The sequence below is a fragment of the Anabrus simplex genome, chromosome 8 (assembly GCF_040414725.1).
Source record: "Anabrus simplex isolate iqAnaSimp1 chromosome 8, ASM4041472v1, whole genome shotgun sequence".
Classification (NCBI taxonomy): domain Eukaryota; kingdom Metazoa; phylum Arthropoda; class Insecta; order Orthoptera; family Tettigoniidae; genus Anabrus; species Anabrus simplex.
Genome location: NC_090272.1, coordinates 163406766 through 163434446, shown reverse-complemented (window position 1 = coordinate 163434446; position 27681 = coordinate 163406766). Strand labels below are relative to the sequence as shown.

Below are 27681 nucleotides of genomic sequence, written 5' to 3'. Positions count from 1 at the left end.
AACTGCGCAAATTTATTTGTAAAATATGTACTAAATAAGTGTATAGTTAAAATAGGATGTAATCCACCTTGTTCAATGCACAATATTAACAAACTTTAAAATTAATACGTAATTATCTGAAATGTAGAAATGCTTTGGCACTTTGGGCCATTATCAGTACCTTCAAATTTATTTACAACATTAAAATATAAAAATACTTGTGTAAGAAAGTCTCATTAAAAATTTATATTTTCTCATTACCATCTTCTTTTTAGAGTTCTTGCGTATCACTTATTATGATATGTAAACTTTGTTTAAATTTTCTTTGGGTTGTGCTCTTAAGGAAATTAAACCTAAAGAGTAAGTAGTGGAAGTTTCTTGGACCATATATGTCTGATAGTCTTAATACTTTATAACTTGTGGACCAAGTTTGATTTGTAGTTGTCTATCTTTTAAGAGTTATAAGAATTACTGTTCCGTGAGAAGGAACCTATAAGAAAGGAAACCTCTGTTAAAATTGTGGAGAAACTTGAGACCGTGGTGTAAAATTATGAAATTATAAAGTAAATGAAATAATAATTTCATAATTTTACGTCAAGAATAATGTACCGTGACCTCTCTCAGACACTTCTGAATACTACCAGGCAAAGAACATTTTATCTATGCTATATTGGTAGAGTTGTGACCTGATGATGATTGAAGGTATGTTCACGAAACTGTTGAACTGCAGGTTCTCCACGCGGTAACAACCCTTTTTACCATCCTCTTTAACAATGTACTACCAACTGCAAGTAGACAGTGCGTGAAATGTTTACAGTGTGCTCAGTATCACACACACACACAAACTGTTAGCTGGAACAACACGAAATTTAAACACTCTCAAGTGGAAATGGTGTATACAACGGTAATTAACTGATGATAGGATTGGAGAGTAATTGGATCTAGTTTATATATTAACTACTGTATCTGTATTCGTGAGGACGACAGCAAGGGAACAATATTCTCGGATGATATGTAAATTATTTACTTCATATCGTGTTTACATTCTTCAAAATGTCCGACGCATTGCCTGAATGGTCAGCGTACTGGCCTTCGGTTCAGAGGGTCCCGGGTTCGATTCCCGACCGGCTCGGGGATTTTAAACTTAATTGGTTAATTCCAATGGCTCGGGGGCTGGGGTTGTGTGGCGTATTCAATATTAGAAATCATCCTAGGTAGGTCCCTCACCTTCACAGATATGCAGGTCGCCTAATAGGCCGTCTACTAGAAAAAGACCTGCACCAGGCCTCTCCGGAGGCCATACGCCATTTATTTATTCTTTAAAATAAAGTGAAAAGGAGGACTTTACAGTTTTCTAGTTACTTACTGCGTTGAACTTTTACCAGCATGAAATCTCTCCCATTGCATGCAAAACGGGTACTTATATGCTTACCAGATGGCTTCACTGAATCATGTTGGTGAATAGTTCCTGAACTAAGCGTAATAATCTTGAATTATACCGATTATTTCAAGGTAGATGGCCCTGAACTGAGCATAATAATGTTCGAATTGTGGATCCTGAATGCAGTGAAAGCGAAACGTAAAGATTTTCACCTTGTTTTCTTGGCATGGCATAAGCCCGAAAGCTCATACCATATCTGAAATTAATGGTGTTTAGCAAGAATCCGCGTTCATCGCATGTGAAAATAAATGGTGAGCCAGTACAGCAGGTAGCTCAGTTCCAATACTTTGGCCAGATTATCACAGACAAATTGCAATGTGATCGAGAAATAAGAATCCGATTATCAATGGCAAAACATGCAGTCTGTGACAGGTAGGCCTAATCCATATCGTGCCTAAAGTACAATGTCAATGAGCCTTCGTAGACGAGTAATGAATGAATATTTTCGGTCTATTGCACTATACAGTCCTCTGCCGAAATATGGATGCTCAATTACAAATACATCAAGAGGCTGGGAATGAACAAGATGTGCAGTGGGCGACGAATGCAGAACGTAAATTAGAAAAAGATCACGAAAAACGCTGAGATGCTGGCGAAGGTATAAGAGATGATGCAGTTGTTGAGTTATATTAGGAAGTGACAGCTTAGAAGGATAGGCTTTGTCGTGGCACTTTCTTGACTGAAGCCAAGATATAAGGGACGATCAGCAACTTGCCGTTCGACGGCCTTACAGTCCGGAATCGGGATGCCAATCAGGGAAAATCACCGTGAGCATTGAAGCACTCACCTCACCGACGCACCAGGTTGAAGATCCCCGTGTGGTTAAACACCGTGTCCTGCTGCGTGAACAAGTCCATAACCGCCTGCTGCACATCCTCGTCCGACAGGAAGCGTCGTGAGGGGACCGAAGGCGTGATAATCAGGAATATATGGTGGGTGCTCGAGCGTCTCCCACTTGAGTTGGCGTAATGTTGCCGGAATGGAGGAGGCTGGATCCTCTCAGACCCATCGGCGTCTTGTGTCGAAACGCGACCCGCACGGAATATTGTCCACCATTCCAAAACAGTAGTTTTCGACAGACTTACAGAGTCTTCATTCTCCGATGGATGTCCACCGGTGTTTGTCCTCCACCAGCCAAGAATATATTAACAGCACGTTGGTCCTGTTTGGACGCATTTGGTAACAACGTCGCCTAATACACGAGGCCGCATTTACTGCACTCACCTCGGCATGACATGACTGCCACACTAATCCATTTGGCTACATATCCGTGCTTAAATACCCGTGTCGGAGGCGCGCTACGTTGCATGTCCTCTGCAGCAACGCTCTCAAACGGAAACTTTTTGATCACGCCTTATACTATGTAAGCGTCCCCGAGAAAAATCTTCATGGAGACATTCCTGGAGAACATCAGACTGCAAAGCTATAAAGAGGTGAATCCTGTCACTGAAGTCCGAGTTAAATAGAGAAGACTTTTCACATGGGCAAACCAGTCGAAAGACTGAATACCTCGCGACGACGATGTAACACGTGTGTGAATGTATTCCACGTATTCCTTTCGAACATCTCAACTCATACGTGGCGTCACTACTGCCTAAGTAGTTTGCTTGCTGGCCTTTTGTTCAAGGGGTCCGAGGTTCGATTCCTGACCATGTCGGTGATTTTAACTGTCATTGTTTACTTCTTCTGGATTGGGGACTAGGTATTTGTGCCATCTTCAACATTATATTTCATTCCGGAGAGGAATACACATCCTCACAAACGCGCAGGTCACCCATGGGTGTCAAGTCAAGAGACTCTCACCATGGCCTCTCCGGAGGCCACACACCATAATTTATTATTGCAACTCATGAATAAATTCTCACTTTCGACCCTTGGAATGTAATCATCTATTTATAAACCTAGTGCCTTTCCCGAGCCTGGACGTTACCGACCTAGTCAGTGCCCTCAGCTAGACCAGAGGCACTGAACGGGAATCCTGAGCCGAAGTTTACTTGCAACAGGGTGATCGATTTATTTCCGTTCCTCCTCACGCCAACAGCACGGGGCTATGCATTGAAGTGTTGACCACGTCCAATGTTGGTTAACCTGGAAGATATCCCGTGATTTTATGATTCAACATGGCTCTCCTCTGCATAAATTACACATTTTAGCAATGTAAACCTTACATATATTACATGAAATACTGCGTAGGAGGGAGAGACATATTGATTACCGAAGCTTGGGACCCGCCATCCCTCCCTAGAAATTTACTGTTAATGCACAATTTTCCGAATCGTCCGACATTTTTCGTGCATCATGATTGAAAAGCCACTGACATTGGGTGATTTGTTTACGTACGACGTCACTCCCAAATTTCAACCGGATAGATTTCAATCCCAACTACGCCATAATAACATCTCCTAAACCAACGGTGTTAAATTATATATATATATAATTTAACACCGTTGGTTAGCACACCTGCTCTGTGTGACCATAAGGATCATGAAATTTACAATATACTCTAGTAGACTTAATATTACAACTTGTAAAATAATAAACTATTCATATGCACAAATAAAAAAAATTGACTTTATGGAGTGCAGCTCATTCACAAAGTGGGGAAGATTAACAATTATGAAACATAAAGTTGGTGGTACAGAATGCTTGACGAGCATGATGTCACTGAGTGTATTTCTGGGGATACCTAACCCTTTCAAGACATTCCAGGTGTATATTGTAGTACCTCCCATGCTGCCAAAATTCACTCTTTTAAGTGACCAATGCTCAAGTCGGATGTTGTAACGGGAGGCGTGGTTTATCAATATCTTCCTCTTTTGTGTCAACCTCAATCGCCTGCTCAATGTCTCTTTCAAAACGAATAGTGGGATCCAGCACTAAAGCAGTGTGATTTTTTTTAATGTATGGGAATGATGTTGGCTCTTCCATTTGACTCCATAGAAGACACACAGTGAACTTCTTTGTGAACTTGCTACTTCATTTCCCTTAATACTGAAGCTAGAGCTGATCTAAACCTGTGATTATTTCTTCGCAGTGCTCCTTTTGGACATATATAAACCAAAACCATACCTCATGGCTCAATAGTCTCAAAACAACAATGACCAGGCGAGCTGGCCGTGCGGATAGAGGGCGCAGGTGTGACCTTGCATCCAGGAGATAGTGGGTTCGAATCCCACTGTCGGCAGCCCTGAAGATGGTTTTCCGAGGTTTCCCAATTTCACACCAGGAAAATGCTGGGGCTGTACCTTAATTACGGTCACGGCCGCTTCCTTCCAATTCCTAGGCCTTTCCTATCCCATCGTCGCCATAAGACCTACCTGTGTCGGTGTGACGTAAAGCCATAAGCAAAAGAAAAAAAATGGCCTACCAAGCGACCGCTGCTCATTTCGAAGGCCTGCAGATTACCAGGTGTCATATGGTCGGCACGACCAATCCTCTCGACCGTTATTCTTGCCTTTATAGATCGGGGACGCCATCTCACCGTCAGATGGCTCCTCAATTGTAATCACGTAGGCTGAGTGGACCTCGAACCAATCCTCCGATCAGAACTGACCTGGTCGGAAATCTAATCTGGAGTCTCCTGATAAGATGCAGGTACGCTACATCACTAGACCATGCAGTAGCTTGGCATAGGCTATTCGCTGAAAATAAACTAATGGTGATACATTTTTAACCCTTTACAACTCGATGGTAAAGAAAATCCAATAACGATAAGTTTCTTAACCCCTTACGCCCCACATCGCTCGGCATATATTGGGTGTCTGAAAATAAGTAACGGAAAATTAATGGGTATAATAAACTCAATAATGTAAGAGATGATCCATCGTCCATAATCCCTAAACCGTCTGGTTAATCGTCATGGGTAACTGGTTCATATCTCTGAAGTCCTGCGATGTAGTGCACCAAATTCGCAACAGAACGTCACCGGTGAAGGGTGTTAATATTTGCATTCAAAATGATTAAGAAAACTGTATGGAGTACACAGAAATGATCAGAATCTCTTTAGTGAACGGAGTACAGACATGAGCGCGTGACTGAAGACCGCTGTACCATTTCTGATTATCTCCTATCAAAACGCAATAAACTCTGTGTTTATGTGCTGTGCAATTGGCAAACATTACAGTAAAGCGCACTGCGTGACTCAACAAATGTAGAGAAAGGGAGTGGACAAGCGGGGCGTTGTGAAATAGAAATTTAAAGCAAAATTTGCTGTAAATTTTCGAACTTATGCCCTGTATCGGGTGACACACACTGTAAAATTGAAATAAAATAAATGTCCACAGTATGTACGTTACATAAACAATTTACAGAAATATCACTAAACATATCTCCTCAATGGCCTACGGACTCTAAAGTATAGCTGTAAAGCCCCGGCCTATTACGCCAGGAAATCTAACAAGGTTTTCTTAATTGTCTTTACGTCGCACCGACACGGGTCTTCTGGTGACGATAGGGTAGGAAAGGGCTAGGAGTTGGAAGGAAGCGGCCGTGGCATTAATTAATGTGCAACCCCAGGATGTGCCTGATGTGAAAATGGAAAACAAACGGTAAACCATCTTTAGGGCTACCGACAGTGGGGTTCGCAGCCATTATCTCCCGAATACAAGCTCACAACTGCGCGCCCCTAACCACACGTTCAACTCGCTAGGTAGCGTACAGAAATGTTTTTCATTGTTATCGGTGTACATTTCTGATTATCTCCTATCAAAACGCAATAATAACGCACAGAACTACGTCGTAGTTGACTTAATTAGCCTATAATCAAGGATACTATGTCCTAAACTTAGCATTTTATACCTGTCAACACCACAGGACATGTTTTCAATTTTTACTTTTATTACATAACTTATGTTTCGTGGGTATGCCATTTCATTAATTATTTTGTAGCGTGCTGAACTTTGACATGCACAAAATGTACTGTGTTTACTGATATGCTTCGTAAAACATATGCACTGTGCTCACCCGATATCGGGAGGAGTTTTGCTACTAGGATTTCAGTCTTGTACGCCAGTCTGTTCAGTATATCTTAACGCACGATAATCAGAATTAAGACACTACATTATCCGGACGTGATGACCAGGTGCTACTCTGCGATAAATCTAGCAAGGTTGCATGTGAGTGAGCGACATGTCAGTGTGCTCCGGTAGCGCATGGCCCAAGGTTAATAAGCAAGACAGCTTGGCCGGCCACACTCCGCATAAATTGTTAACGATTCAACTTACATTTCTTTGTCAATTTTCTGGTAAGCTGCCACTAGGAGGAAATAAAATACGCTAAATATCGACTTTTGTTTCAGAACACTATGTCCTATTTTCAGACACTCTGTATAATATAGCTGTAATATACCAATTACCTAGAACGAAATACCTGGAAATGATGTAGGCAGTATAGACGATCATGTGAACAAGTAGTATTAATGACTGGGAATAGCAGAACGTGATTAATATGTAAACGCCGTCATGCGGCTGAGGGTTGGACTGCACATCGTTTCTCATGCTGATGGCAGCTATTTTTATATCCCATAAAAATACAAATTATATCTAAAATTATAATTTTAACAAGAAATATTGTACGACAAGTATGCGTGTACGATGTACTCACCAGGCTGTGTCACAAGTGTGAGTGACAGTCATGTACCGCGCGCCCAGGCTGTAGAACGTCCGCAGGACGGCGAGAGAGTTGCCGAGCGAGTGACCGCCCTCCACACCTATAAGGCTGGCTATCCGCCCAGCTCGATGCGTTTCTTGGACTCCTACAACAACAACAAATTAAATGCAAGTGAATAAACTTCAGCTTTATCAACTTATAATAACTGTGTACCAGGATACAATATATCAGGATACAGATGAAAATGCCATAACGAGACTGAAATCACAAAATTCAGCCTGGAAGGCGGCAAAAGAACCACGATGAAACATGGAAAAATGGACCAACTGTACCGCACGACTAATATGTGCTGACAGAGGTAGTTACCCTACATGCGGTTACAGTGTTGCATGCTTGCCACTCTTCAACGTCCTTTTTCAGTTCAGAGGGCACCGAGTTCGACACTTGTAAATGATTAATTCCTCTGGCCCGGGGACTGGGTGTTTGTACTGTCCCTAACATCCCTGCAACTCCCACACCACATATTACTCTGTCCTTTACCACAATTATAACTATTATTTTATTTAAATTATAATTAATACTTAATTATTACCATTATTGATTCTGTAAATTGTGCGTAAACTTCTATGTGATGGTGTCATGTTCTAATGCAATGCTCAACCCACTGTAAATTGTAGTATTAAGGCGTTTGACTTATTTAAGGTATGTGTGAATTTGTATACGAACGTGATGTATTTACAGTGCTAAGATAATAGTTGTCCGCCTCCGTGGTGTAGTTGTTAGCGTGATTAGCTGCCACACCCGGAGGTCCGGGTTCGATTCCCGACTCTGCCATGAAATTTGAAAAGTGGTACGAGGGCTGGAACGGCGTCCATTCAGCCTCGGGAGAACAACTGAGTAGAGGTGGGTTCGATCACCTCAGTCATCCTGGAAGTGGTTTTCCGTGGTTTCCCACTTCTCCTCCAGGCAAATGCCGGGATGGTACCTAATTTAAGACCACGGCCGCTTCCTTCCCTCCTTCTTGCCTATCCCATCCACTCTTCCCATCCCCCCCACAAGACCCCTGTTCAGCATAGGAGGTGAGGCTCGCCTGGGCGAAGTACTGGTCATTGTCCCCAGTTGTATCCCCGACCCAAAGTCTGAAACTCCAGGACACTGCCCTTGAGGTGGTAGAGGTGGGATCCCTCGCTGAGTCCGAGGGAAAACCGACCCTGGAGGGTAAACAGATCAAGAAGAAGAAGGAGAAGAAGATCAGAGTTTGTAATTGGACAGCAGAGTTAGCTGTAGGCTTAAGTCATAGTGTAAAACATTTAAATATTTACGTACGTCTGACTTTGTATACGACAGTGTTGTCATGGTAAGCTAGTAGTAAGCTCAGTCTATAGTATTGTAAGCTGTAGTGTTAAGCATTGGAAATACTTACGTTGTGTGAAAATTTTTATATGTTGATGGATTTAGAATGTTAAACTAGTAGTTTTTCTTGTAATACTCTTTCTATGGAATTGCTTCTTGTACTCTTGTAGTAGTAGTAGTAGTAGTAGTAGTAGTAGTAGTAGTAGGGTAATTACCGAGCTCGATAGCTTAAGTCGCTTAAGTGCGGCCAGTATCCAGTATTCGGGAGATAGTAGGTTCGAACCCCACTGTCGGTAGCCCTGAAAATGGTTTTCCGTGGTTTCCCATTTTCACACCAGGCAAATGCTGGGGATGTACCTTAATTAAGGCCACGGCCGCTTCCTTCTTCCCACTCCTAGCCCTTCCCTGTCCCATCGTCGCCATAAGACCTATCTGTGTCGGTGCGACGAAACGCAACTTGGGTAATTGTGTTTTAACTTTACTTTACTATCACACTACTGTACTGTAATTGATCATTGTCACCGGGATATTTCCCAATTTCGATGTATTTTTAATAATAACACGCAGTTTCCTATACACCTCAGATGCCGCCCACCCTCCTCGGAGGGTCTGCCTAACAGCAGGCTAGTAATAGCCACATGAAATTAAATCTCTTCCACTATCAGATTAGTACCTATCACCTTCTGCATCAACTATTTCGTATTAATACTTTTATCTATCTTTACTAGACTCCGAGCGAGTTGGCCGTGCGGTTAGGGTTGCATGGCTGTGAGCCTGCATTCGAGAAATAGGGGATCCGAACCCGATGTCAGCAGTCGTGAAGATGGTTCTCCGTGGTTTTCAATTTTGCACCAGCTAAATGCTGGGTCTGTGCCTAATTAAGACCGCGGATGCTTCCTTCACACTCCCGCTGTCGACGTGTCAATGGGACGTAAATTTAAAAAAATGTTTTTATAAGAACCCTTCTCCAGTGATAGAAGTTAGATTGCATTTTTTCACTTCTTAGCAGTGCATATTTGATTCGTGATAAATATTATTAACACTTATATCAGTCCTCATTTCCAGTAACTACAAAATTTGTTGCTGCGTAGTACAACAAACATGTACCTATAAGCAAACCCGTAATAACCACAGGCAGGTTTTAAAAAATAAATCTTATGCTCAACCCCTACGAATTACGGACCCGGTCAATTTCAAATAATCGGAGCCGGGCTGAGTGGTTCGGACGGTTAAGACGCTGGTTTTCTAAGCCCAAGTTGACAGTTTCGAATCTGGCTCAATCCGGTGGTATTTGAAGCTGCTCAAATAGATCAGCCTCGTGTCGGTAGACTTACTGGAACGTAAAAGAATTCCTGTGGGACAAAATTCCGGCACCTCGGCGTCTCCGAAAATCGAAAAGTAGTTAGTGTGACGTAAATACAATAACATTTTTATTATTATTGGAAATATTGCAAGTCCGTAGTGTCTACGGCGAGCATGGTTATAGTGTGTTAAGATTCCAGAAATAATATTACCTTGCAATTTATGAAAACGTACTAAATAATAGTGCATTGTGCTGTGGTGATGTTTCAAGGTCATTAAAACTAAATTGAACACACAGAGAGGTAGCATGTTTCTCTATCGACTAAACTTATTTACAAGTTAAGCCACGTTCGAGTTTTATCACATCGCACAATTTGTACTCACGAACGTGACTGAACATATGTCCTTTTATCTCGTCGAACTCCTGGTCTCTAATACGACTTCTGACAGCGCAATGTCGTTCCCAGAGCAGTTCTCTTCATAACACGCCGCATTTCGGGTAATCTCATAACTATACTCACTCACAGTTGACTCTGTACTCAAACATTACCCCCCATTGTCCGCCTCCGTAGCGTAACGGTTAGTGTTATTAGCTGCCGTCCTCGGGGGCCCGGGTTCGATTCCCGGTACTGCCAGGAATTTAAGAATGGCAGGAGGGCTGGTGTGTGGTTAAAATGGCACATGCAGCTCACCTCCAACGGGGGTGAATAAGAGCTGCACAACCTCAGGATGAGGACACGAGTTTAGTCCGACTCGTTGGCTGAATGGTCAGCGTACTGGCCTTCGGTTCAGAGGGTCCCGGGTTCGATTCCCGGCCGGGTCGGGGATTTTAATCTTCATTGATTAATTCCAATGGCCCGGGGGCTGGGTGTTTTGTGCTGTCCCCAACATCCCTGCAACTCACACAGCACACAAAAAACTATCCTCCACTATCTGGCAGATGCCGCCCACCCTCATCGGAAGATCTGCCTTGCAAGGGCTGCACTCGGCTAGAAATAGCCACACGAAATTAAAAACCTCCCGTTAACCCCCCCCTCGTGCTCGCACCAAGTTTTCGCCCTTTATATACGTCCGCAGAAGAAAGCTTCTGCTTTCAGGCCTTTCCGAGCACCTTTTCATTATTGACCACTTCCAGGAACTTCCAACGAGCTCCCTTATCAGTTCGTCGAAGGTACTGCTTTGCTTGTTGCATATCGTCAGCATTGTTGCCATTCGCTGGTCCCCCTTCTACGCTAGGTCTTCCCAGTCGGAAAAAGTTGAAGAAAAAAAAAAGGAAAAAAAGAACAAAAAGATTTACCATTTAAAGAATGAGCACTCCCAGTGCTTTTGAGCCCAGTAAAATAATCGGAGAAAATCAATCTACAGTAAGTTATTCCCCAAAACTGATTAAAGTCGTGGGAAACAAAAGGCGTCTATTAACCGTAAAAAAATTATGCTAGAAAGTATCTATTGCGATCAACATGTTTCAACGTTAATAAGATGCATGCACATGATTATTCACGAGAACAGTATAAAATATAAATCAAATACGAATAGTCCGGCTCCATGGCCAAATGGTTAGCGTGCTGGCCTTTGGTCACACGGGTTCCGGGTTCGAATCCCGGCAGAGTCGAGAATTTTAACCATTAATGGTAAATTCCGCTGGCATGAGGGCTGGGTGTGTGTGTGTCGTCTTCATCGTCAATTCAAAAGACCTGCACCTGGCAAGCTGAACTTGTCGTCGGACACTCCCAGCACTAAAAGCCGATCACCATTTCATTTCATATATGTAGGGGAGACCGGGGCTAGTTGTTACAGGGGCAGGTTGTTACAAACATCTTTTTGAAAAAACCAATAGGAGCAGCGCACCCCTCTCCATATAATGTGTTGACCTTGCCGTCCCTCACAATCCAAGGGAGTCTCAGGCTGCGTGTGGATCTGTGAAATTTTTTAAATGGAAAAGTTTATTTTCGCTATGTGTTTAGGCAGCGTCTTGCACCTTCCCGATCTTTAACCACGTGATCAAATATACAGGTAAACAGATTTTTTTCTGTTTGTGATTTAAACCCTCAGACATAAGCCTTAGTTTTCTAATGTAAGATAATTCTATCTTTCCTCTGTGATTAACAGTAACACAAAATATAAGATGGCGGCTACTGGGGCTAGTTGTTACTTACCACGCGGGGCACGTTGATACATGTAACGATTCTTCGTGGAACAAGCCTGGCTCAAGTATATCCACAGTTACCATTAGCACAGATAGTCTCAAATTACCAGAAACATTAGAAGATGGAAATTCAGCATTGCGGCACGTTTGAGACATAAATAATTTTAGAGGGGCATTTTTTCATATTTTTTGTCTTCACTGTAGGCTACGTGAATAAACTTCAGCTCAGACCATTATAAACTAGTAGAGTATTGGTTTAAAATGATGTTAATTAGGTCATAGGGGCAGGTGATAACCTATGATATTAATTGTGTATGTACGGTCAGTCCTAAGCCATAAGCCTGGTTGGATCCTCAACAACTCCGCCATCAGCTGTCATGGATGGCCTAGGCATCACTGAAGAGGCGTACAAGGGAAATGAGGAGTGAGGTAGTTTACCGTTGCTTTCCTCACCGAGCCAGGAGTCACAAACATATCAGTCTGCCAAGCCCACTGAAATGCATGCACCAACTGACCTGATGAGCGACATTTTCACACCATTCATAGCAGGGACTGGCTGCATAACGAATGACATTACTAGCATCGCTCATACCTAAGTCACTTTCATATTGTCAAAGCCAAGGATAAGACTGAACAGATAATTATGTTATATTTAATGAATGGGCTAAACATATTTTGAATTTAAAATGAAAATTATAAATATTTATCATATTTTCAGTGACATTTTACTCTATGTAACAAAGAGCCCCTCGCATGTAACAACCTGCCCCGCTGTGGGGCATGTTGTTACAGAATACCTAATCTGATAATAATGTATCTTACTGACAAATGTGTGCATGTTCTAGAATTTTTCCACTGCTATTCTTATGATAAAAGTTTGTTCCTTCTATCAGAAAAATTGAAATTTCATTTACTATTCACCTTAAAATTTAAAAAAATGAAAACTAAAAATTGTAACAACATGCCCCGGTCTCCCCTACTTCTAACATGAATATTATTTACTTTCTTCGGCAGCTCTGAAGATGCTTTTCCGTGGTTTTCCATTTTTACACCAGAAAAACGCTGGGACTGTTCCTTAATCAAGGCCACGGTTGCTTCCTTCCCACTCCCAGCCCTTTCCTATCCCACCGTCGCCGTAAGACCTACCTGTGCCGGTGCGACGAAACGCAACTTGTGTTATTTTATGTCTTATATAAAAATGCCTTTTTCCCTATTCTGAAAGAAGATATTTATGGAAGGATGTGACAGGGCTTCCTGTGGAATATAAATTGTTAGTGAATTGGCTTTTGGTTTCTATTTATGCACGAGCATTGTCCTTCCGTATTGAAGCATCGTGATAAATTTCCACAAAGAGGAGAATTTATTACTTCCTTCAACAATCTCCTAATACCGGTATTAATATAACGTTGAATGCTATGCCTGACATTATAAGGTAAAGATCCTTTGCAATCATGGTAAAACTGCTAGATGCTTGCTTTAGGAACACTAGTCTGTGATCTTTGTCTCTGATTACTGTTACAGAAGTATGAAACTCTTCAGACTCTCTGTATTAATATAATGAGAGTTCCAGAATTAATCTAGAGGGAATCTGGAGCCCGGGTTGTATTTATTTTAACTATTTAGCGAATAAATAATAATTACATAATTAATGATAATAAAACTGCATAAATATGAATCAAATGCTTAGCACTCATAAACATGACAAAGAACAATACATCCAGCTTGGAAATGTACTGTTTTATTTTTGCACGTAAACTCTTTGGATCGTAGTCTACTAATATGACGGCTGTCGGCTTAATTAGAATAACACAGTTATGCGAATGTATTATATTGAAGATAACTGCAGCATGATGAAAAATGGAAATCCACAGCTTGATTCCAGTCATTCGACCGGGCCAGGAATGGAATGAATGAAGCCCCCATCTAGCGGCGAGGATAGGAATTGTGCCGGCTGCCGAATCCCGTCGCACTCCTCTGGGCAATGATTAATGAATAACAGATGAAACGGAATGATATTGGAGAGTTTTGCTGGAATGCAATATGATAGAAAAAACCGGAGTACCCTGAAAAAAAGCCTCTCCCGCCTTCGCTTTGTCCAGCACAAAGTTCTCATGTAGTGACCGGGATTTGAACCACGGAACCCAGTGATGAGAGGCTGGCGCGCTGCCACCTGAGTCACGGGGGCCCTCTGAAGCATGATAATAGAGTAAATAAGCTAGAACGCGCTATTCCTATAAGCCCGATAATATGAACGCAATAATAATGTGGCGATACAGCCTCTACTCATACCGGATTGGTCACTGAAGCCATGAGCTAAATAATCAAAATAATATCCTGCCCCATTTTATGCTGTTGTCAAGAGATAAAGTTATTTTGTACATTTTTACAATTTGCTTTCCGTCGCACCGACACAGGTCTTATGATGACGATGGGACAGCAAAGAGCTAGGAGCGCGAAGGAATCGACCGTTGCCGTAAGTGAGGTACAGCCTGGTGTGAAGTTGAGGAAACCAGGGAAAACCAATTTCACGGCTGCTGATAGTGGGATTCGAACCTATTATTTTCCGAATTCAAGCTGACAGCTACGTTATCTAAACCACTCCACTCGCACGGTGAGAATTATGAGGTGGTTTGTACATCGAGGTCATTCTCGGGAATCACTCAACCAATAAGAGTAAGACCTTCATCATGAGGAAAGCAGCGGTAAACTACATCACTCCTCATTTCCATAGTATTTCCCTTCAGTGATGCCTAGGTAATTTACGACCTTGTTTACGAAATTGTTTAGGATCAAACCGGGCTTCGGAAATGGGATTGTAAATAAAGGGTACACATCTCTGCACATGGTTATGAGGATGTTTAGGGGTTGTAGTAAGGATGTAAAGGAGAGGGCATATACGTCTCTGGTAAGACCCCTACTAGAGTATGGTTGCAGTGTATAGGATCCTCACCAGGATTACCTGATTCAAGAACTGGAAAAAATCCAAAGAAAAGCAGCTCGATTTGTTCTGGGTGATTTCCGACAAAAGAGTAGCGTTACAAAAATGTTGTAAAGTTTGGGTTGAGAAGAACTGAGAGAAAGAAGGAGAGCTGCTCGACTAAGTGGTATGTTCCGAGCTGTCAGCGGAGAGATGGCGTGGAATGACATTAGCAGACGAATAAGTTTGAGTGGCGTTTATAAAAGTAGGAAAGACCACACTATGAAGATAAACTTGGAATTCAAGAGGAAAAACTGGGGCAAATATTCATTTATAGGAAGGGGAGTTAGGGATTGGAATAACTTACCAAGGAAGATGTTCAATAAATTTCCGATGTCATTGAAATCATTTAAGAAAAGGCTAGGAAAACAACAGATAGGGAATCTGCCACCTGGGCGAATGCCCTAAATGCAGATCAGTATTGATTGATTGATTGATTGATTGATTGATTGATTGATTGATTGATTGATTGATTGATTGATTGATTGATTGATTGATTGATTGATTGATTGATTGATTGATAACTAACAACTCCTCGTTTCCCTGGTACACCTCTACAGTGATGTCTAAGCCATCAATGATAGCTGTTGGAGGAGCTTTTTGAGATTCCATTCAGCCTCTGCTCGGAATACTTGATATGCAATGAAAACCCTATTTCATTCAACATTTTATAGATTATATACAATTGTGGCAGGTTAGCCAAGATTTCGTTTCATTAATTTACAATACATGGGTTGCCATTACGATAGATCCAACATACCATACAAAAGACAGTCTTATTTAAAGTACGTCATAAATCTTACAGATGTACTCTCTACATTGTCGTTTAGACATTCCTATCACACGTGAAGTTTACAAATGATTTCTTGAAAGTTGAAGGGAGCTCTTAAGCGCTAATAGACATCATGGAAAAATTGTTTGCTTGCGCCAAAGTGGGTACAAAAGTAAGGTCAGATTTGGGGGATTGTTCTCCTATATCCAACCAGAAGCCCGATAACTGTAATGCCATTAAGGTTGTACATGTGTCTTAAATAATTTACCGTGGGCTCATAAATCATATCTATTTCTTGATCCATTCGACAGTTTACCTTTAACGGTCCAACAAAAAGAGATTTTATGACTAGCAGATTGTAAAAGAACAAAAACAAAGCTAAGTATGGTTTGAATTCAAATTTCCACAGCGAAATTCACATGCATTTTTTCTGACTCCTTGGATAAATGGTCAGCGTTGAGGCCTTCGGTTCAGAGGATGCCGAGTTCGATTCCCGGCCGGGTCGGGGATTTTAATCGCACCTGATTAATTCTTCTGGCTCGAGGACTGGGTGTTTGAGTTTGTCCCAACACTTTCCTCTTCATATTTGGACAACACACTGTTCTACCAACCACCACAGAAACACGCAATAGTGATTATATCCCTCCATATAGGGTTGGAGTCAGGAAGATCATCCGGCCGTAAAACATTGTCAAATCCACATGTGCTACACAGTTCGCAACCGCGACCCCATAGCTGTGGGAAAAGCGGTAGAAAAAGAAGAAGAAGAAATTCACATGTATTTGCAATCTATGTTGTATCTTTTGGCATAAGTCATATCTTTTAAAAGCCAAAAACCGGCAGTACACTGATGGTTTAATAAAAAGGAGGGTACATGCAGGATTTAAAATGGGATATTCTATAAAATTAGCCGATGCATTTTCTTCGTAACTGTAAATGTATTTATGTTTGCTATTTATTTAACGACACGATAACACATCGAAGATTTTCGACGACGGAAGTATGTGAAAGGACTAGGATACGGAAGGTAGCAGCAGTGGCTAATTAAGTTATAGCCCCAGCATTTCCTTGGTGTGAAATGGGAAACCACTGAAAACCATTTTCGGGGTTGCTGACGTTGAGATTCGAATCCACCATCTCCCGAATGCAAGCTCACAGCTGCGCGCCCCTAACCGCACGGCCAACTCACTCGGTTGTTAAAGAAGCATTTCGAGTGTACGGTGCGATGCAATCACCTGTCAAGCACGGTGCAGCTGAGTGGTTACTGGTGAAGATCGTTATTTATATGCAACCCTGGTGGGAATCGTTGCATGAGAGAATGTAGGTAAGGGTTATTCTGCCCGAAGGCAGGTCCGAACCTCCGCAGAGGTATTCCTGAGCCGGAGTTTACGTGCGGTAGGGTGGCCAGTTCCTTTCCGCTCCTCCATTCCCTTACCCCCCACCAACAGGGCGTGGCAACCCATCCAACTCCTGACCACGCCCAATGTAGCTTAACTTCGGAAATCTCACGGGATCCGGTGTTTCAACACGGCTACGGCCGTTGGCTGAGAGAATGTCAGAGACTGAAAAAAGGTTCAATGTAAAAAAATGTGGGCCACTCCAAAGGTAATTTTTGTCTGGTGCCCGTAAAAGAAAATCCACTGCCTAGTAGAGGTAATGTTCCCTGGCTACAGGAAGTGATACGCTAAATTGGTGTAGAGGCCGAGCGGAGAGAAGCAATTTGACAGAGTGGGTGTATTCTACTGTTCACTATTATTAACAGTGCGCAAATATAAGTAGGTCTGCCTTCCACGTAGACGAGCTGCGGGAGCTGTTAGTGCATTATACAATACGGTACAAACAGGTATAACGTGAAGCTGGCATCGCTTCAAAATTGTAACACAATTTTTTCTCCTCTTCACATATGTATGTGTAATGTAATTAAACGAGTCTCTCTTGGCCATCACGTGTAATCTTATAAGTGTGGGCTTAACAGCGTCGTGCTATTAAGTATTAACACAGGCTTAGGCTGCTCATAAAATAAAGTCCTCTACTTACCACCAGCCTACATTCTTCCCATATTTCATCAGTCTTCTTGTCGTGTAATTAAAGTAAGTCTCCTCTAATTATTCTTTCTCGGGACGGTGTATTTAACCCTTGTTCGCAGGGATGTACCGTATTTAGGATTAAGATACAAATACAGTTCTTCGAGGACATCTAGTTGAATTTCATGAAGCAATGTATGCAGTACGTTTGGGGGCACGGTTAGCGCAGTGGCTTAGCTGCTGGCTTACCCTTCGGCTGGCCGAGTTTCGAATCGCGGTTGATAGTGCGTTTGTCCCTGGCAAAATCACGTAACATCAGGAAATCTATCCGACCTTAAACACCTGTCGGAAATCAGAACGATCCTGGATATTTTCAGTGACTAGAAATATCTGGGATAAGCAAAAAAAAAAAAAAAAAAAAAAAAAAAAAAAAAAAAAAAAAAAAAAAAAAAATAGAATGTATGTTTAACATTTAGTCTTCATTGTTACAGGAAATCGGATTTTTCTTCTTCACGGTGAATATTTTCCCATACTTTTGGTTCGTGATAGAGACATGCTATTGATTTGCCAAATGTCTTTCTATATATTGTCCCCTTCTCCGGGGTCGCTCAGTCGGCAAAACGAGAGTCCCAAAAGGGTGGACCGTTCGCAGGGCCGATTTTGCTATTAAGGGACAATTTCATAGAGTTTATATTTTCAGGACCCTTGGTGACTGGATAGGTGACACAATATAAATGAAAATCAGGGCAAATAACAACAACGTTTATTAAAACATAACGGAAACTCAGTCTGGACAAATGCATGAAAGAAAAAAAAAATTTTTAAATACAATGTGACTTTGCAACAAAAGAAATATCTCAATCTTTAATGGCTTGTGAATAAATGAACACGACTATACGTCCTCGCATGCTTCTGGAGTTAGATTCCATTGCTTCTTCAATGAAACTCCACCCAGTATTTTACTCTGCAACATCGAATGAACCACAAAATTAGCAAAGCTGTCATTTCCCGTTATAACTCATGTTTAGTCATTTACAGGTAAAATAATTTCATACATTTTGAAGAAAAATTACTATTAGCTCAGCATTTACTTGTTCGAGGAAATCTCTTGAAAATTCATTCACTCTACCTGTGAAAATCCTCTAACTCATCTTGTCATCATAAAATTCCTTTACAATTTCATTTTAGTGTTGGGAAATATTTTTACAATTTCTTTGGCATAACTCCCTCTCTCTCGTAGACTACGCTTGACTGTATTCTTTCCTTACTCTATTTAACTTTTCTAAATTACCTAGCATTTCATGGATGGATAGAGCATCATGAGATCCTACACGGAATCAACAACAACAACAACAATGCTTCACAGTCACCAAAAAAAATATACAAGATAAGTTTCCTTGGAATGATATAAGTAAATGACATCAAACAACCCAATTCTACCAACTGGTTAAGTAAATTTTTATCACACAATGAATCTGTAATATTTATTATTATTATTATCATCCAGTCATTTATCTCGTCTTTCCCTTGAGTTTTATTGAAGATCCTTACAATCATCTGACCAGAATAAAAACTCGCTCATGACTGTAGTTATGATGATACAGAAAGCCAAATTTCTCTCTCGAAGAATAACTATCACCATCATCAGTGATAAGAGCTCACGAGCCTCGAAAACATCTAATAACGATTAAGTCATGTATTATTCATTTCAGTTGTTGAGCCAGAAATAGACCTATTATTAGTCACTAAATTCGTACATCCTCATAAATCATTATCGCCATAATCATTCATTACAATCACTGTGACTCATAATACCTTTTAGGCCCGACATGCACCCTAGTAGTCCCATGTCGTCCATTAATGGCGAACTCCATTATCACAATGACCATACAAGTTTAATCTCAACAACTTTTACATTATCCGACCTTTACTATTATTAGCATCATTATTATTATTATCCTATAATGGCTCCTAGATCGTTCTCTCGAAGAATATTTCTCACATTCGTCGTTCACTTTCCCTTCTACCATCAATCACTACACATGACTAACAGGGTTTTAAAACTACGATTTAATTATAGTGTACTCCTACATCTAATCATATCTTCATTTACTATTTTTATGAGTTTAATTTATTCTTATTATTATTATTATTATTATCATGATTGTTAGTAGGCCTTACTCCCTTAAAGTCACTTTCGAAGATCATAATCACTCACTCTTGTCGACTCAAGAACAACTGGGATTATTCATCATCACGTCCAAAATAAAACTATCATTATTCCAAGGAAATGCAAAGATAGAACAATATTGAAATCACAAATCAACGAAGTAAGGAACGCTCTCCCATCACCATTAAATACAAATTACTAAGGAAACTACTTTACTCTACGCAAGAATACAATCTAGTCATCTACTAAAAGAGAAGAAATTTTACAAGGGTACTCATATTTCCGGTGAGAATCCTTGGCGTCGGGATGCTGCTCCAGGCGACGACATCTCTTGCCTCATCTATGGTGGTTTACGGATGTACAAAGTCATCGCGTTGGCGTGCACTCTGGAATTTAGTTCCACATGACTGTAGCTCTATTCAGCGTCTTCCTTTTATTCCAGCAAAGTCCCAGAAAATCTCTCGATTTCCCTCTTGATCGCCGCATGTCGACAACTTGGTTTCCTCGGAGATAGCTGAAACTAAAATATTCTATTAGCACAGGGATCCACACTAGCTATAACTCACTAATTTATTTTCAACACTTAACTTGGCGCAACGATGTACTTCAGGTCCATTATTACTATAAGCTTCGTCTTCTGAACACATTCATTAAGTTACGATGCGCCTTAGGCTGACAAATAATAGGGCTGAATATTATGATGATTAAATAAAGGTTAGATTTCCTCTCGTCTATCCACTTGAGATCGTGACTTCCTTTCATACTGTCCAATGGAACATTCCTAAAGCTTCTATGGCAAGAATCGGCTTTAATGAGCACGCTGACTGTCTGTGGTTTAACATTTTCCACCCGGGAGAATGCATGACTGTCATAAGCTCGCTGGATACTGCGTTGAGCTAACAATGAATTACACTGGCATTCAAGTAATGTAATGATCGTGCCCTACAAGGATTACACTAGTATTCACGTCGTCTGAAAATATTCTTCTTTCCCGTAGAGAATACACGGTTCGACTTCTCGTAAGAAAACCACTGTCCGACGTGCTCTTGGAAAACTGTTCTGGCCGTCGTCTCGTGAAATTTCTCCTGAACTGTTCTGTCGTTCATACACAAGAACTTTCTTCGACTTTTCCAGAACAATCCTAATATTTCCAGCACTTTCCTCAATTTCTATTGGCTGGTAATCGACCTGCGCCATAGCTCGTCCTTGACCGCTACGAGTGGATTTTATGAGAACATTTCTCCTCCCCTCTGTCGTCTGCTGGTGTCATGACGTAACTGCGCTCTGGTCACCCTCGATCAGCTGTTGACCTAGTTTCGGCCGGCTCGCTCTCGCACAACTATGTCACAGCTGGTACACGCGCACTCGTAAGCAATGCTCCGTAATAAATATTCCCAGCTTTCCCAAATTAACTGAGGTACCATTTAGACGGGTACAATATACACACATCAATAAATGATTGATGGTGTTCAACATAATTTTCTTAAAGTGAAAAATGTTCACAAATATATCATCACCTCCTCTCTAGTTGAAGGAGAGGTTCAAATGTTTAAATAATTGTACCGGTTGTTACACCTATACGCCGCACATTTGAATTTTCCGCCTTAAAGTACTCCTCTACAGCTGAACGTCTGAACTTTGAAACTGAATTAATTCAACAGTTTATCAGAAGATGTCACTGTGTTAATTTCGAATTGTTTTTGTTTACTATTATCAAGAAGTGTGGACATTCTCTCACAGATGTTTTTCTGCCCTTTGGTAATTTGTGCTTGTGAGCTGAGGGCTGAGGAATTATATACTTGGAGCTCGAAGCCCAGAATTTGTAAAGATCCCTTAACTTGTGCTTTCGTTTGGACCTTATTTTTCATTGTTATTTCACCTACTGAAAATTTGTTAAATCTTGTTGTCTATTGAAAATATAACCTTTATTGAAATTTTAATTCATTTTTCGGACTTGCAGTTAGACCCATTCCAGCCCGCACCTTCTTTCACCTCTGCGTTCCACGGATAACTCCGTAACAAGTGGTAGCAGAGCGTGGTTGATTGGGTCTCAATTTTGCCCCTTTTGACGGCTAAACATTGCTTTTGTTTTGAACTCTAACAATTTTCTCCGTCGCTGGAATTTTCTTTCTTATTTTCTAAATTTGTCAATCTTTTGTCATCATGTCCGGCCCTCGCGATGTCCTCCATCCCGGATATTTACGCAAAGAGGAATTAATTTATGAATTAACAATTAGAAATGTTCAATCTGGAGGTACGGTTGCGGCCGATACCACTAAGCTTAAAGATTCTCTTGATTTGCCGATTAGTATCCACACCTTGGGGGAGAAAGATATTGACGACGCTCTCCCCACGATCACTGATAATGCTACTGAGCTAGCATCTGTAGTTAGTTTTTTGAAGGGAGTGATACATCATCTAATCAACTTAAACGTGTACAAGCTAGATTGTTCCATTTTTACAATAGGGTTACTGATCTATTGTCTCTTAAGTTAAATGACATTCAAGGGAAGGAGGCTAGTGCTCTTCTAGAAAACCTTTCTAAATTGTCCAGTAAGGTTAGCCTATTGTTAACTGGGGCAGTACCCCGCAAAACCGATCAACCCACTCTGGTAAACATAGTTAGCGAGGAGGATTCTCCCACGGGTGAAGGAGGTAGAAAATCCGTGGCAACTCAACAAACATCTGCCCCATTGGAAACCGAGTGAAGTCGTCGTACCTCCATCCCTACATTTGTGTTGAATAATGCACCCTCTGAAACAGCTTCTCCACCCCCTAGGCCGTTACCTACAATGTCACCCGTGTTCAGTAGTTTGCCTCACCCATTAGAAATGTTGCTCAGGGGTATTTCTAAGTTTTCTGTTAACTCCATCAGTGATGTTATTTCATTCCTAAGGTTTTTAGATGAGTTCCAAGATCACGCCCTTGTATTTTCTCCTTCTCCGTGTCAAATTCTGCAGATTATTTATCCCTATTCCATTGGTGTCCTCTCTGACAAAATAGTAAGAGCCATAGCCGATCAATCCTCCATCGAAGACTTCCACGCCCATTTGTTAGCTAATTTAATTCCGGCTAGGGCAAGGTCCTCTCTCATACAAAAGTACTATTATCGTGTACAGCGTCTGGATGAAAATCTTGCCGACTTCATCCAAGACATTAAGTTCTATACTAGGGTATTTGCTGTACATTTTCCTGAAGATCAAATTGTACAGGCCATTGTGGAAGGAATTTCACCATCCTACAGGTCATACTTGTGTTTCGCGTCGCGTCCGCAAACGTTTGCCGAATTAGAATATATGGCTGTTTCAGCCGAGGGAGTTAGGAATGCGGACACACTACGTGTCGCGAGGGAGCTCCCTCCTTCTTCAAGTAATCTTCAGCCTCCACCTCGCCGAACCATCGCAACCCGCAAATGTTATGCTTGTGGGTCTGCAGACCATCTCCGGAACACGTGCCCTTTGATCAAATCCAACGGGGCAAAGAATGGAGCAGGGTCATCTCGAGGCTGTTTTAAATGCGGTGCTTTTTCCCATATTGCTATGAATTTTCCTAATACTAACAGCACCCCCTCCTGCTCAACTTCTGGTGCACCTTCCAACAACAATCTAAAGTGACTAGCGGCATCGGCTGAGTCGGCGTGCCCACCTTCTTCAGGCTCAGCCCTTGTTGAATCCGACGAAAACTCAAGGAAAATTCAGTTTTCTAATTTATCATTTGAAGGTCCCAAAGAATGTCTTAGGATTGCGATGGATTCCCTCGCTCCTGTGCGATTTCTCAAAATTGAATTGAATAATGAACTTGCAACTGCTCTATTAGACTCTGGCAGTGTTTGTTCCATTATTTCGGCTGAATGGTATTCCAAATTAAAATCTGTTTGTAAATTTTCCGATTATTTTTCGCCTTCGGTTCAATTCATTTCGGCTAACACTTCTCCGTTAGAAATTTTAGGTTTTCTGTATGCCAAAATTAGAACTGCTAAATTTATGTGGAAAGTTAAACTGTTTGTGGCTAAGCACTTGTCTTGCCCCATTATATTGGGAGCGGATTTCATGTCTCACACCGGTCTAGTGCTCGACATTCAGAGCAAGTCGTGCACTTTCAAATTTGCTAGTAATTTCAAAATCCCCTTACTTATATGTAGTTCTGTGTGATGTTCATCTGTTTCTCCTACCCAGGATGAGATGTTGTTAGACTTTAGACATCTACCTAAGGAGCAGTCTGATAGTATTCGTAAGTTGTGTCAGTCGTTTTCAGAGGTTTTTTCCGATACTCTTGGTGTTACTGACCTTATTGAATACAAGATTGAGGTTACGGATTCGATTCCTGTTCGATTTCCTCCTTATAGGTTATCTCCACCTAAAATGAAGGCTCTGAAAGAGATCATAGATCAGATGTTAAAAGATGGTATAATTCCGTTCTCTAAGTCGGCGTATTCATCGCCTATTTTTCTAGTTCCGAAACCCCAAGGTGGCTTCAGGCCTGTGATTGACTATAGGGCTTTAAATCGGAAGGTGGTGTTACAATCTGTGCCCATTCCAGACCTTCACTCTTGTTTCTCGTGGTTTCGGAAAGCTAAATTCTTCACCATCTTAGACCTCAATCAGGCGTATAATCAGATCCCTCTAGCTGAAGAATCTAAACATCTGACAGCTTTTGCCACGGATTGGAACTTGTATGAGTACAACCGCGTGCCTTTCGGGCTCCCCACGGGAGCAGCTGTGCTTACGAACTGCTAGACAGGGTCTTCTCCGACATCAAATTTGAGTATCTATACCATTATCTTGATGATGTCGTATTTTATGATACCTTTGAAGAACATCTAGATCATCTGAAAGAGGTCCAGAGTCGCCTTCGTAAGGCAGGGTTAACGGTGAAGTTGTCCAAAGTTGCTTTCGCTAAGCCTTCCATGTCATTTCTAGGGGATATTGTGTCGCCCGATGGTGTCGCTGTAGATCATTCTAGAACACAGGCCATCCGTGATTTCAAACCTCCCGAAGACATCAAAGGTATTGCCAGATTCATTGGCATGGTGAATTTCTTCAGGAAATTTATTCCTAACTTCGCTAATAGAGCGGCTCCCTTGAACTTGCTCCGTAGGAAAGACGTCAAATTTCAGTGGGGACCTTTCAACAAGCCGCTTTCGAAGATCTCAAATTAGCTCTGTGTAATGCCCCTGTTCTTGCCATGCCTGATTTCTCGAAGAAATTCATCGTCCAAACCGACGTGTCGTCGTCGGCGGTGGCTGCAGTCCTTCTTCAAGAGACTGAACTAGAGAAGCGACCCATCGCCTATGCGTCTAGGACTTTATCGGCTCAGGAAGCCAAGTATTCCATTTATGAACTTGAAGGTTTGGAAGTCTTATTTGCACTAGAAAAGTTCCGCCTCTATCTGGAACATGTCAAGTTCGACTTGGAGACAGATAATCAAGCCTCAAGTTGGGTCTTAGCTAGGCCGCGTCGCATTGGTCGCATAGCACGCTGGACCATCAGAATTTCTGCCTTCCAATTTGATGTTAGGAATATAAGAGGGACTGAAAATGTTGTGGCTGACGGACTGAGCCGTATGTTTTCCAATGAGGTAGAGCCCCTTGAAGAGGAAGACAGTTCTTCACTTCCCGAGTCCATATCTCCTGGTGTAAATGCCATCCTAACCGATGCTCCAATGTAGTTTAGGGATCTTGAAAAATATCAACGTGAAGATCCGACGCTGACCCCTATCATGGAAACCCTTTCTTCTGGGGAACATGTTGCCCCTTATGTATTGAGGAATGGTGTTCTCTGTTGCCCGTCGGGGCATGATAAGAAGATGAAAGTTGTGGTTCCGGCTGTTCTTGTACCTATGATCTTCAAGTATTACCATGAGACCCCATTAGGGGGACATTTAGGCATCTTCAAAACTCGAGAAAGGATCCGATAAATGTTCATTTGGAAAGATATGGACGGTGAAATTCGTGAATTGGTAAAAGCCTGTAAATCTTGTTGGCTGAGTAAACCTACCATGTCCACTAAGCAAGGGCTATTGTCTTCTAATCAAGCGTCGCGTCCCATGGAACGCCTCTATATCGACTACGTAGGACCCTTCCCCCTATCAAAGGGGAACGCCAACAAATTCATTCTTGTGTGTGTGGATGGTTTCACAAGATTTTCCTGGCTATTTCCGACTAAGCTGGCTACCGCTCAGTCCACTATTTATTGTTTAAATTCCATCTTTGCTTCTTTTGGTCCGTGTCAATATTTAGTGTCTGATAATGCTAAAGCCTTTACCTCCAATCTCTTCCGTAAATTCTGTTTTGATTTATCCTTCTCACATGTAACTACCTCAGCGTACTATCCTCAACCATCTCTGGCTGAACGGGTCAATCGTAATCTGAGATCGGCTCTCATTACCTACCTTCATGACGATCACTCCAGGAGGGACACATCTCTGCATTGGTTAGCCTTCGCTTTGAATTCGGCGGTTCATGAATCTCATAAGTTTACTCCAGCGTCATTGATGTTTAAGTTTGTTCCCAACACGGCACTCTGTAACCTTTGGTCTCTTAGTGATATTCTACCTGATACAATAGATCCTGATAATATTAGAGATCTTTGGAGGAAGGCTAAGGCCAATCTTAAAGTTTCTCAGAAAAAAAGGTTAGGGAAAGATATGATCGTGGACGGAGGCCCACCAATTTAAAGGTAGGAGACCAACTAATGATTAAGAACTTTGTTCCCGCGGGCAAGCTTGCCCCCAGATTTCATGGGCCGTGTATCATTTTATATTTTCTAACTCCTCTAACTTTATTAGCGAGCAACCCAGCCACCGGAGAGGATCTTTAGGGTTCACATGTCCCAGGTGAAACCTGTGTAATGTAATTGTTAACTTGCCATCTGTGTCTGGCAACGGTGTAAAGGTTACATTTTCTATTAATGTTAGGCCTTCTGCCCTTTGTTTTCTCATCGGCTCTGTATAAATATGTACGACCTTCTCCTATCGTTACTCTGCTTTCTCTTCCTTGCGGCCATTACCAAGAGAATTGTAAATTTTGATAATAATATTTAAATTTTCAAAGTGTGTTTCACAAATGTGCCAATATTATTGCGCATACATCCATTTCAAGAAGTCTGTAACTTTTCATGACACTTTCGTGTAACACCCAATAAACTCAGTATTATGTTAGAGATGTTTCTAAAAGCTCCTCTTAATATATAATAGCTAAAATTATAATTCATTACAAAACATTTGAGGTTGTAGGCCTAACTCTTTATTGTATCCTGTCAAAATACATAAACTACAATGAACACATACTATAACTTATTCCTTACAACGTAAACTAAAAATTACATGACTTTCTGCCCTCTTTATTTCATAACTTTTTGCCTCCATTTCAAACTCGGCTATCTCCGCAGCGTCACTGTGGCTCAATAGCATTCCCTCATCGGCTGCCTGCCCGCCTGCTTCCAGTGCTGGACACCCGCAGAACGATATGCCCAGCGTGAGAACCTCTGCTCTACAGTATTTTTTGATACAAGTGTATCATTTCAGCAAAACAAACCATGTGCATATTCAATGAAATGTATTACAGAAGGCCTATTTACTAATGCGACGATTTTTTCATCCAGATGTAGCCTCCAAAAATCGGGATGCGCTTTAAAATCTATTATGTACTTGGTTTGTATGCAAACTGAAAAATAATTCTTAACTTTCTGCTTCTGCGTATGCTTTGACTTTTTTCCGACTGCGTAGTACGTTAACGCGTTCGCTTGGAGCTGCTTCAAATTTAACTTTAGTACTGACACCGTACTTTTGTAGGCATTATAAATAAAGAAATCTTCATTATGACTTCTGAGTTTGATTTAATCTAGAGATGGAAGACAGAAAGTGAAGGGTGTCCTATGAAGAGAGCTCCTGACGGAAAGTAATACTACATG

At 41.4% G+C, this 27681-nt stretch overlaps 1 protein-coding gene across 1 annotated transcript in view; it reads right to left on the bottom strand.

Moving 5' to 3' along the window:
- Nucleotides 1-27681, bottom strand: part of LOC136879242 (dipeptidase 1) — an 860664-nt gene that overhangs the window by 326566 nt on the left and 506417 nt on the right. Inside the window, exon 5 of the mRNA XM_067153050.2 lies at nucleotides 7022-7172. Coding sequence (XP_067009151.2) covers nucleotides 7022-7172 — 151 coding nt within the window. The remainder of the gene's footprint in view (nucleotides 1-7021; nucleotides 7173-27681) is intronic.